We start from the raw sequence: 12,869 nt of genomic DNA, 5'->3' as shown, positions 1-12,869 counted from the left end.
CTACAATGTGAATTGTCAGACCCCTCCATGATGTCTAAGTGGGAGAACTTGCAAAATCGCAGGGTGTTCAAATACTTCTGTTCCTCACTGTACATGTGTGCACATGTCAGTTTAAACACAGATGTCACAAAATAAAAATGTAGTTTAACAGTTGTTGTATATTTGTACCACAGCTGTTAAAGTTTTATTTAATGATTTCACTCACTTCTGGATGTGTTAGTGTATATATAATGTCTGTGTTTCAGGGTGGACTTTCTGAGTCAGAAGCTGTCCTCAGCAGAGGAGGCAGAGAGGCAGCAGCTCAGGGAGCAGATCGACAGTTTGGAGAGAGAAATCGACTTGCTCAGGTTCATGTTCCTGAGGGTCTCATTATCTCTGATGTCCCTCTAGAAATCCATGTAGAAACCAGTTGCCTGGTTCTCACAGGAACCTGAATTTGTGTGTGTGTGTGTGTGTGTGTGCTGAAGTCCTCTGTCTCTGATTGATCAGAGGGAAGAAGGAGGAGGAGCTGATTGGTGATCGATATGAAGAACATGATTGGCAGAAAATTTCAAATATTGATGTAAGTGTGAAAGTCAGCCAATCAGAGAGTGAGCAGAGTACATCAGACTGTCAGTAAGATCCCTTCACCCCTTCTCCTACACTTCTCACCCTTCCTCCTCGCCTCCTTCTTCTCCCCCTCAGTTTGAAGGGACCAAGGATGCGGATGACATTTGTTGTTTCTGGCAGAACTTCCTCCACCCGTCCATCAATAAGTCTCGGTGGAGTCAGGGGGAGGTGGAGCAGCTGAAGGAGGTCAGCAGGAGGCATGGAGAGAGACACTGGGAGACAATCGCCCAGAAGCTTGGGGTGAGGAGGTGTCTTCACCTGTCTGTCTGTCTCACCTGTCCCCATCCACCCATCTGTCTATTTGATATCTGTCTCAGATAGGGAGGATGGCGTTCATGTAACTCTCCAGCGTTTTATGTCAGACAGTTCTGTGCTTGACCTGTCTGTCTCTTACCTCTCCCACCTGTCTCTCTTTTACCTGTGCCTGTCTCACCTCCCTGTCTCTCAGACGGGCAGGACAGCCTTCATGTGTCTTCAGACATTCCAGCGTTTCGTCTCAGACTCATTGAGACGCAGCATTTGGACTCCGGATGAAGACGCTCTGCTCAGAGAGCTCATGGACAAGATGCGGATCGGAAACTTCATCCCCTACACACAGAGTAACGACATAACGCCATTTGGGTGTGATTGATAAATAACAATAACTTGTTTTTACATCCTGACAGTCTGTCGTCTGCAGTTACAGAACAGCTCATCTGTAAACCTGTGTGTGTGTCTCTCTTCCCCCACCTGTCTGACACTCAGTTAGTTACTTCATGGAGGGTCGGGACCCTGCTCAGCTGATCTACAGGTGGAACCAGGTTTTGGACCCGAGCCTGAAGAAAGGACCGTGGACCAAAGAGGAAGACCAGGTGGGAAGGGGGGTGGGGCTTTGACAGGACACACCTGCAGAACAGATAACAATAACTAGAGTGTTAGTAAGGAGCACTAAATACCTGGTTAGATGCTGTACACCCTCACTTGAAGTATAAACACCCGGGAGGCAGAGCCCTCCGGGATCCACATGAAAATGGTCCTGAACTCAGAGGAACCAAATCCACTGGACCCAGATTTACTGTTAGTTACTGCTGCGGCCACACATCAGTGTCTGCGTGATGCCTGCATGCACACGGCTGAACAAGCAGAACTGTGTCTGAGTCTGAACTTAAAGGGGTAGTTTGTAACATTTCTGCTTATTTGCCTCCTAGTGATGGACGACATGCCCACAGCTTTCATTGATTTTAGTAATCAATCATGGTCGATATAATTTGGCTTTTTTTGACAAAAAAACGTACAAAAAAAACTCTTGTCAAAGTGAAAACGGGTTTCTACAAAGTAATGTCAAATAAAAATATGTGATGTGATAAGTGATTGCATAAATATTCACCTACTTTAAAATGACGGACCTAATTTAACAGAGGTCCAGCCAATTGGTGCTAGTAGTCTCACAGATAGAGAAACTGGGATCGCCCTAGCGCGGTGAATGTGTCTCAGGTGATCGTAGTATAAAAACACCTGTGTCTGGAAGGTCCAGTCACCGGTTAGTCAGTATTTCTGGCTACCATTACACCATGAAGACAAAAGAACATCTCCAAGCAACTCGGAGAAAGTGTGATTGAAAAGTATAAGTCAGGGATGGATACCAAAAAATTTCCAAGCCACTGAACAGCCCCTGGAGTTCAGTTAAATCCATCATCAACAAATGGAAGGAATCATGTCTAAATCTGCCTAGATCAGGCCGTCCTCACAAACTGAGTGACTGTGCAAGAAGGAGACTAGTGAGAGAGGCCACCAAGACACCTATGACTACTCTGAAGGAGTTATATGCTTCAGCAGCCCAAATGGGAGAGACTCTGCATACAACTGTTGCCTGGGTTCTTCTCCAGTCAAAGCTTTATGGGAGAGCGGCAAAGAGAAAGTCACTGTTGAAGAAAACTCATTTTAAATCTCGACTAGAGTTCACCAGAAGGCATGTGGGAGACTCTATGGTCAAGTGGAAGAAAGTTCTTTGGTCTGATGAGACCAGAAATGGTGCTTTTTGGCTACAAGATGCAATGTTTGGTGGACACCAAGCACTGCACATCACCACAAACACACTGTCCCTACTGTGAAGCACGGTGGTGGCAGCATCACGCTGTGGGGATGCTTCTCGGCAGCCAGACCTGGAAGGCTTGTAAAGGTGGAGGGTAAAATGCGGCAAAATATAATAACCCTAATCCTGGAGGACAATCTTATTCAGTCTACAAGAGAACTACGGCTTGGGACAAGATTTATTTTCCAGCAAGACTAAGACCTGAAGCGAAAGTTACGCAGAAATGGTTTAGAGACAACAAGGTGAGTGTTCTGGAGCGGCCGAGTCAAAGCCCAGACCTCAGTCCAATAGAGGATTTGTGGCTGGACTTGAAAAGGGTTGTTCACGCCTGATCTCCGTGCAACCTGGGGATGGGTTAGGGTTAGGGCAAGCTCGAGCAGTTTTGCAAAGAAGAATGGAGTAAAATTGCAGTGTCCAGATGTGCAAGTCTGACTGAGACCTATTCACACACTCAGTGCTGTGACTGCAGCCAAAGGTGCATCAACTAATTACTGACCTGAAGCGGGTGAGTATGCAATCACTTATCACATTACATATTTTTATTTAATTGACACGTTGGAGAGACTGTCTCCCGGCTGGCCTGGGAATGCCTTGGTGTTCCTCCTGAGAAGCTAGAGGAGGTGTGCGGGGAGAGGGAAGTCTGGGAAGCTCTGCTTGTACAACTGCCACCGTGACCCAGTCTCGGATGAAGTGGATGAAGATGGATTTAATTGACATCACTTTGTACAAACCTGTTTTCACTCTGACATAAAAGAGTTTTTTTTGTAAGTTTTTTTTGTTGTCAAAAAAGCCAAATTTATATTGATTAATTTATAAAACCAATAAAAGGGAAAAACATTCAAGGGGGTTAGTACCTTTTATAGGCACTGTACATCCACCTATCAGAACATCTACAGTAGTGGTTTTGTGGTTCTGTTGCTTTGTGAGTGTGGGATCAGTCATCTCACCTGAATCTCATCAACAAGGCCAAATAAGAGATTCTTTGGCAGGCACTTGAGGTTTCCAATAGAAAGAGATGTCCACAGGTAGCAGCATGATGTCTACAGGTGTGAAAGGTGTTTCTCAGCCTGACTCTGTTGTTCCGGTGTCCAGGAGACAGGACTAGTGATGTTTTATCAACCTCTGCCTGCCTGTCTGTCTCTCAGCTGTTACTGCGAGCTGTGTCTCTTTATGGCGAGAAGGGTTGGTGGAGGGTCCGGTTGGAGGTGCCTGGACGCACCGACGGTGCCTGCAGAGACAGGTGAGATCTGACTGGATGACTGGTTAGAGAGTTAAGGTCTGACTGGCTGTCTCCCTCTCCGTAAACCTCTGTATTTGTATGTGTGCAGGTATGTTGACTGTCTGAGGGCGGGAACAAAGAGAGGAGGGTTTGACAAACAGGAGCAGGAGCTGTTGCTGCATCTGGTGGAGAAACATGGAGTTGGTGGGTATGACAAATAACAAGAGCCTTGATACTGAGGCTTATGGGTACTGTAGTCGTCACCAGAATTGCCTCCTAAACTCACTGATATCCTTGTTTTTAACTGTCCTGTCATCTTTGGTTGTGCACATCCTCAGATGAGAATGAGATGCAGCGGTGCAAATACATTTACTCAAGTAGTTAACTACAAGTGTGAAGTACTTGTGCTTTACTTGGTAGGTAATTAACATTAGCTCCACCTTTACCAGCTGCAACATTGATGAACACAATAATGCATCAATCACTATGATCCAGTAGTATCACATTAATGTGAAATGTGGTTGTGCAGAATGACAGCTTTTACTGTTGGTACTTCAGATATATTTTCATGCTAATACTTTTGTTGTTTTTCTTAAGTAACCTTATGAATGCAGGACATTTAACTTGTAACAGTGAGTTTCCACAATGTGGTGTTTCTACTTTTACTTAAGTAAAGTATCTGAGTACTTCTTCCAGCACTGAGCATGTGACTGTTGGAGGCAGAAAGTAAAGTTCTGGATCAACAAATCACTGAAGAGAAATTCATAATCCTCAAATTAACAAGTGAAGAAGCAGTTAATTAAAAGCATGTGGTGCAACAGGAATGATTTTAATTTGGCAATAAATCTAAGGTTGAAGGAGTAAGTAAGGCAAGGCAACATTACTTGTATATCAGGTTTCCTACACAGAGGCAATTCAAAGTGCTTTACAGAGGCAAGGAACAACTAAGTATTAAACTAGAATAAAAAGAGTTAAGACAAATTGAAGATAAAACATTGTTAAAGTGAGATAAAATACATAAAATAAAAATAGACAAAATAAAAGGTCTGAACTGAAATCAAGCTGTTACGGTGCAGCATAGAAGCCAGTCAAACAGAGGCACAGGGAAACAGCAGAGTTTTCAGTTGCAACTTGAAAGTGTCTGAGTTGGGGCCCATCTAAGGTCATTAGGAAGCTGGTTCCACCTGTGTGCAGCATAGCAGCTAAAAGCAGCTTCACCTGTTTGGTTCTGACCCGAGGTTCTACCAGCTGACCGCTTCTTTGGATTCTTATGCCTGTTTATATTTAAAAGGTTGTTCAGCTGAATCAAAACTGCTTTCTTAATAACTTTTCCAATGAAAGGAAGATTAGAGATTGGTCTGTAATTATTTAACAGAAGGATTCATGTTGGGTTTGTTTAGACGGGACTTGACAACTGCTGTTTTCAGTGATTTTGGGAAAACGCCTGACAGGAGCCTTTAACAAGTAACGATTAACTAGAAACTATTAAACTGCATTTGAGGAGCAGAAACATCACAAACATCATGAGTCACAAGGCAACAGAGATAATACAGCTAAGAATGAAGCCAGCATAAAATAAAAGGAAACAGAAAATTACACAAACCTAGATGTGCACAGGCATTTCCTGAGCTGCATTTTAAAGGCACTGATCTGAATTTGACGCAGAGCTTGGAGCTCTGACAACAGATCTGGGGTGGGAAAATAACCTTGCGACATTTTGGTCACAGTCTCTTTTAGCCAGATTTTAGCCTTCAGGCCACAGTTTGGTTCTGTTGATGTTCTGAGGCCTGTCCACATGTGCGAACTCTGTTCTTCAGTCAGCAGCTTTAAGTCTCCGTCGTCCTCACCTCCTGGATGTTATTCATATCTCCTGCCCCTGTTTCAGGTCGCTGGGCCAAGATTGCTGCTGAGATACCTCACCGTTACGATGCTCAGTGTCTGAGGGAATGGAGGAAAATGAGCAGGGCTCTCGCTCAGGTACACTCAACCCTCCCTTGGTTCTATATTACTTAATCAGGACAATTTATGGCAATTTATGGTTGCATGGCAGATAGAATTAATAAAGGCATCATAGGGAAATGCTGTTGATTCCTCCTCATTACCCACAGACAAGAACCTGCTGAGAACCGACCATGACTGATCTGACTCTCTCTTTCTCATAACAGAAAAATGAAAGAGCTAAGAAACCACCAAAGAGTCGAGAAGGAGGGTTGAACAAGAATAAGAAGAGAATTGGAAGGCAAGTGATGAACGTGAAAGAGGAGAGCAGTGAGGAGGATGACATGGTGGTGGAGTACATGGACAGTGATGAAGAAAAGAAGAAGAAACCGAAGGAGGAAGTCAAAGTGGAGCAGACTAAGGAGGGGGAGGAGCAGTACACCTTCCCTCCAATGGAAGAGTGGGTTCCGACAGATAAAGCACAACATTTTACCTTCCTGAGCTTTCGTCCAGTGGCATTGCCTTCTTCCTCTAGTGACGCGCACCATGAGCATCCGGTCCGGTCAACCATCCTGGGGGAGTTTGGATGCTCTGTGATTATTGGGCCTTGTCCCCAGGAGCTGCAGTGGGAGGAACGCCACAGCAGCAGCACAATGATGATGGTGTCACCTGACCAGCTCCGAGCCCACCTGCACCGCGAGGCACGTAAGTTTAAAAACCGCAACTCCCGCCCCAAAGGGAGGTGCCAGACTGGCAAACAGAACCACCCAGGCCGCGCAGCGGACTTGAGTTTGAGCTACGAGCTGCAAGCTGCAGTGACACCATGGATTGGCAACCTGCTGATCCCAGAAAAATCTAGACTGACGGTGGCAGATGCCCTGAGGGAGCGAGGAAAGAAGACCAGGCTGTCCTCAACTCCTGTCTTTCTCCTCCTCCTTCAGGCCATGAACGTGGATACCATGGGGTGCAAGGAGATGATAGAACAGAGGAGGGACAGGGTACTGATGCCCCCGGAGGCCTGCCCAGTGTGGAAGACGAATCCACAGACCGTTGCAGAAATTCTACAGCAGAGGAAGATGAGGAACCTGCAGGATAATTTGATCCTGAAGAAGCTTCAGGTGCTGCAGAAACAAGAGGCACAGCAACAGCTGCTGCTGTTCAGACAACAGTTTGTCCGGACACAGCAACCACAGCCTCTTCCTTCTCAGAGTCATCCTAGCATGGTTCCTCAGATGCTTCCTAACATGCATCCTGTTTCACTTCCTCAGGCTGTCTTCCTTCCTGTTGTGCAACCTCAGCAGACTGCATCCATCCAACTTGTTCCTCCCTCCTCCCTGAGAACATTCCCTTTATCTCCACAGAAACCTCCTCCTACAGGAGACGTCACCGCTCAGGGACCTGCATCTCCTGTGTCACCTGCCAACTCCACCTCATTCCACCAAGATGCTTTACCTTTGCCTCAAAATCTCAAAGTAGCGCTGCCCTCTCCTCCTAGCCAGGCTGTTTTTATTTGCTCCACACTGGCCAATCGACACACTGTTCCCTCCACATCCAGTACCCCTGACACCAGCTCCAGCCGGCTTTGCCCTTCCTCTAGTTCTGCAAGCTCCACCCTGGATCCACACCGAGGGAGGGAGCAGAGAGACAGTCGAGAAGCTGTCTGTAGCAGTCAAGTGGATTTTGGTGGGGCAGATACAGGTGTGGAAAAGGCCAATGCTGTGCAGGAAGGCGGTGAAGCCAAGGTAGGTTTTTTTGTTTGTTTGTTTGTTTGTTTTAGGAATACTCATCATGAGAGGACTGATGTGAAAACAACATAATCGACTTAATCATCAAACCTCAAAGTGCGGCTTTCAGTCAGATTTAACCTCTTGGTGGGCTCAGGTGCAGAAATGAACTGTGGGTCATTACTGATTCCCCCAGACACCACCCACTACTCCTACACTGGAATGTTGCCTGTCCATGTTCAGTACGTGTCACTTAGGTTTGATGAGACATTTGCTGAAGGAACATAACAGCTGAAATAGTTTGTTTTGAATTTGTTAGTCACTAGAAATTTTTAAAATGTTTTTTAGAATCCATCAGTATTAACACACAAGGAAGACTTGTATGACTTATGTAAGAAAGGCCTCAACACTGGGCGATAAGGTGCTCCAAATGTGCCCAAAAAATCTTCTGAAGGTTTGTGAGGCATCTGAAAGGTTTCACAATGCCTTTTAGGGGCCCTAAGAAAATCCTTGCAAGGATGTCATTTGATATAATATCCACTGAAAGTTCTCTCACAGGCCACTGAATATCCTCAGAACATTTGTTTGCAGGTGCTCTGTAGGCCATCACTTGTTAGTTGTGCACATCTGGGGCATGTGTGGCACCGGAGGTAGAGCAGGTCGTCTCTAACCGGAAGGTTGGCAGTTCAATTCCCGGCTTCTCCAGTTCATCTGTTGAAGTGTCCTTGAACAAGTCACTGAATTCCCAAGTTGCTCCCAGTGATATCACCAGTGTGTGTAAATGGTCTTATATTTGTATAGCGCTTTTCTACGCATCACAGCGCACTCAAAGTGCTTTCTCACTACTTGGTCATTCGCATTCACACATTCACATACCGGCGTCATCACCGGGCGCAGCTGGGGGTTCAGTGTTTTGCTCATGTGGACTAGACTCGAGCTGCTAATCTTTTGATTAGGAGACGACCCACTCTACCTCCTGAGCAGCAGCCACCCCCAGTTGTTTATGGGTGTGTGTGTGTACGTGTGTGCTTGGAAGTGAGAATAGTCTGCTGCAGTGCATAGAAAAGCACTATGCAAATATAAGACCATTTACCATTTGTAATACCTTGGTCACTGCCTCATGGCACTATAGACCTAATCCTAATTAGATCATGGGTGTGACTTGATTTTGGTTGTTGCTTCTTTCTCAGAGCCAGACCTCAAACCCTCAGACTATTGCCCTCCTCCCTCCTCAGCTCTGCATGCCGTCAATCCAGCTCCTACCTCAGTCCTCATCCCTGACCACGCCTCCTAGGGCATCTCCTGCTTCTCTCCGACTGAACATCCTTCCTGTCCCTGTGGGGCCCGTCTCAACCCTGGACGCCACACCTTCCTCTTATGATGTATCTGAAACTCAAAACCTCCATCCAGCCCCACCTCCTTCCCTACCAGGCAGTCGGCACAATGTATCCTCTACTTCAAACCTGTCTGGTGCTGTCCCGAGAGAACGTGACTACACCTTCATTAATTTTTCCCCCACCCCGAGTCAACAAAGCTCCAACTCAAGTCATCCATCTCCAGCCCCCAACCAACCAAGTCCATCGTACTGTGAATCTGACTCCAACAAACCCCCCCCACATCAACCTAGAGGGAGGAAAAGAGGGAGGAGGGAGGAGCAGACGGTAGTGAGCAGTCAGGATGACCAATGTGGAGGTGGTACTGGTACAAGTGTGGTCCAGAAAGAAAAGAGGGTTCGGAAGCCCAGTCAGAGGGCCAGAGCTCTGCAGGAAACTCTTCAGGCAAAGGTAACACCTGTCCCCCCTTGTCTTCCCCTGCTGCTTTTCCACTATCGGAGCCTAACAAGCCATGAGTGCCTCTTCACATGTGGTGCTTGTACTGCTAATGCTTGAGGTGTGAAGAGTGGACATTTAACCAAACACGGCGACTGCTCTGAGCACACACACCCCCTCCCTCCCGCATTCCTGGAACGTGATTTTTAGTGCTATCTCCTGAGGGGCGCTGAAATTTAGATCCCAGAATGCACCTCCAAAGCGGGGAAACAAATGCAGAACCCGTGATGTGCGTTGCTTTGCGTGACACGTTTCAGTGGGTTCCTATAATGGAAAAACCGCTTTCTTGTCTTTTTCCCCCTCTGTATAACCTTTTGCTTTTTCATTTCAGGCTGAAGCCAAGAAGAAGAGAGCTACTTCTTCTCCTTGTAAGAAGCGCTCTCGTACATTGTGCTCCAAAGAGGAAGCTGTCGCTCAGACACAGCAGGTTACTCAGCTCCAAGGGATGTCTTTACATTCTGGTCAGTCAATCTGGGTCATGACTCCTGATGGGCTAGTCCAGTTGGCAGAAGCCTCGCCCAAAGGGCTGCAGCTGGTGTTGGTTCCGAGTGCCCCCCTCTCGCCACCACCCAGGAACATTTCAAACCACCCACCAGCTACTCCCCCTGCACATCACACATCCATCACACCTAAACCGCCCACTGTGTCTGTTCCTAAAAACCTCCCCAATCAGAAACAACCATGCCTTTTTCCTGCCCTATCCACTTGCCCCTCTAACTCCCGCCCCCCAAAATTTGTCCTGCATCGTGTCCCAAACCCCAGCTTCCCCCTCCTCTTTTCCTGTCTCCCCCAGCCTACCCCCAATCTTGTCCCGCATTATGAGGACACAGTCAAAGTGGACCCTGACAAGCCCCCTCCCCTCAGGACAGAGGCGCTGCAGTTTGACCCCTCCCTCATGTTCCTCGAGCCCCAGGAGGTGGTGCGTGATTGGCTGAGCGGGCGGGGAGGAGTAGTGGTACCTGGAGCAGGTGTGGCGCTGCCCTACCTGCCGCCCTTTGTTAGCAGTCTGAGCACGCTCAGTTTGCTACTTCAGGCCAAGAAGTCTCTGACCAAATTGTCCCTGCAACTGCTGCGTCGAGGTTCCAGACTCCAACACCCTCAAACTAAGGCCAAAACCAACAGCACTGAGAAGGCCTCCACTCATTCTCCACCTGACCTGCCAGACTCCACCTCTGACCTCAGACTAGCCAAGGAACAAGGTAACACACCCCTGACAGGTACAGACAGACAGTGGTGATCACTTTGAACATTGAGAACACATCAGGCTGAAGTTAAACCCTGGACCCTGAAAACTCAAAGCCAAATGTTGGAATCTGGGGCTCAAAAAATGAGGCTCCTGGTTTTCTGTTTGTGTGTGAAGTGACTGTAGGTTGACACAGAAAAGGCAACTGAGTGTAAACAGGCTACAAATTCAGAATAAACTTGAGTGTGTGGTTGTGCTCCTGCTGCTAAAAGCCTAGTGAACCAGGTTTCCACATCCACATGGCCACGAGGGTGCCCCCGAGAGTCATATTTTCAAATACCATCATCATCATACCATCAGATTTGTAGCTATGTGAAATTACACACTACTCACTAGTGCACATTAAGGAAATGCTTGGATATCGAACAAAACTACTGAGTCATAGACTTGGTTTCATTCATTACTTTCTGTATAATGTACACTCAGCTGTGTGTCAGAATGTGTCATCATTTGGACAGAAGTATCAAAGCCACACTGATGATACAACATGAGCAGTACAAAGAAAGTTGTCAAGTAACAAATGCGAACATGGTCAGTGTCGAAGAATGAAACAACTTGGTTCACACGTTCACATTATCGCAGATCTGTTGGTTCATCGAAAGTCTATCAGGACTTGTTCTCATAGCAACATGTCTATAATCTCAAACCTACTCGGGAGCAGGTTAGTTCCCACGCATATTCAGTGTAAACAAGATAACTTTACAGATTTAAAGGGTCTCCAAGCAGGAAGTGACTCGCTGACATCAGAACGATTATAATAAGACATGAATTTAAAGAAAATAGACAATACTGAGGCCAAGTTATCACTTTAGCAGAATTTACAGGCCCCAGTCGCTTCAGAAAGGATCCTCTACAGTTTATGCACATTTGACTGCTGTAAATTTATATTGAAACTGAAAACATGCACGTGGAACCTGCAAGGAGCGAAGGGGCGGGAATCCTTTGTGACACGACTGCATCGCTGTGGAATTCAGAGCTGAGAGCTTGACGCCTTTTAACAGCTGCACAAACTGATGTCAGTGATGATGTGAACAGTTTAACTGAGAAGCAACTGGCCGATTCTGATCAGGGACATACACAAGTGATAAATGTTCAAGCTGTCAACAGCTGCACTTAATCAGTTGCTGAAATGTGTTACATAATTATTTGTAGGAAGAGAAGTGCTGTAATGCTGCGCAGAAAAAACTAAAACTGAGGCAAAGCTCCAAAGAAAAACTAAGAATAATGGCAGTAGAACTAAGAGTAATGGGCTACCATACAGAGATACCAGTTTGCTGAATATTCTCATGCTTCACTTACCTACAGAGCAGAGATTATATGAAGTAAGAGGACGCGGCTGTGCCCCGCATTCCCAGTTACGCATATAACAGACTGGCCGTCATATCGGAGCAGTGGACACGCAGTCATGGCCACATTAAGTATTTAAATGGGACATGTCTGCATTTAACTGGTCAGCCATTTTACCATATATCTCTCTGCATTGTGCAGAGATCTGCTTTTGCTGTTATGTGCAAATCAAATCTTTAAATTCCTTGTCGCCTCCAGCAGAAGCCCTCTCTCTGCTGCAGCGACAGACTGCGCTGTTGCTCTCACCTGCACAGGTAACCAGTTGTACATCCAGAGAAATTACGCGCAGTCACTAAAAGTAGTCAGTAAAATTAGACCTATGACATTAAGATTTCCACCCTGTGGTTAGATTTGGTAGGCCTTATGTGTAGACCCACTATTAAAACAACAAAGTGTCCCAGCAATGCACATGTTTGATATAATCGTAAACAATGCACCTCTTGTTAGATTCGTTAATAGCCTGGCATCAGTCCAAAATGTTCACACAATATGGATGAGTCAGCAGATGCCTGCTGATGAATCGACAATAATCCATTGTGCTTTCAAACCTTATATCGTTTTGAATGAGCGCCATCCTGCGAAGTTCATTCATGTGATGAAACGTGACAAACTGTATCACTCTTCTCTGGAGCACATGATACAAGGTGACTCACTCTAAGCTAATAATTACAGCCTCGTCATCCTTCAAGGGGGTAGACTCCTGGATCATGTTCATTCATGTGGTCTTTTTTGTCTCACTGTGGAAACGCTCTCCATTTCCACTTTGGTGAGGAGTTTCCCAGGTGGAGAATATTTGCTTGTGTGTGTGTGTGTGTGTGGACGTGTTCTTCTGTGTGTGTGTGTGTGTGTGTGTGTGTGAACCCACAGCGAGAGAGAGAGACAAGCGCTT

The 12,869-nt window shown here is 46.3% G+C and overlaps 1 protein-coding gene across 4 annotated transcripts in view; it reads left to right on the top strand.

Moving 5' to 3' along the window:
• snapc4 (small nuclear RNA activating complex, polypeptide 4) overlaps positions 1–12,869 on the top strand; it is a 28,675-nt gene that overhangs the window by 10,364 nt on the left and 5,442 nt on the right. For 3 of the 4 annotated variants that reach the window (XM_020595017.1, XM_020595016.1, XM_020595015.1), the window contains exons 10-20: positions 246–347; positions 490–562; positions 685–849; positions 1,058–1,208; positions 1,354–1,460; positions 3,826–3,920; positions 4,009–4,103; positions 5,785–5,876; positions 6,065–7,579; positions 8,752–9,345; positions 9,722–10,589. In XM_020595017.1, the coding sequence (XP_020450673.1) occupies positions 246–347; positions 490–562; positions 685–849; positions 1,058–1,208; positions 1,354–1,460; positions 3,826–3,920; positions 4,009–4,103; positions 5,785–5,876; positions 6,065–7,579; positions 8,752–9,345; positions 9,722–10,589 (3,857 nt within the window). The remainder of the gene's footprint in view (positions 1–245; positions 348–489; positions 563–684; positions 850–1,057; positions 1,209–1,353; positions 1,461–3,825; positions 3,921–4,008; positions 4,104–5,784; positions 5,877–6,064; positions 7,580–8,751; positions 9,346–9,721; positions 10,590–12,869) is intronic. The other variant, XM_020595018.1, reaches the window with a different exon arrangement.

This window comes from Monopterus albus, unplaced genomic scaffold, assembly GCF_001952655.1.
Source record: "Monopterus albus unplaced genomic scaffold, M_albus_1.0 scaffold26.1, whole genome shotgun sequence".
In the NCBI taxonomy this organism is placed as follows: domain Eukaryota; kingdom Metazoa; phylum Chordata; class Actinopteri; order Synbranchiformes; family Synbranchidae; genus Monopterus; species Monopterus albus.
This window is presented reverse-complemented; position numbering and strand designations above follow the sequence as displayed.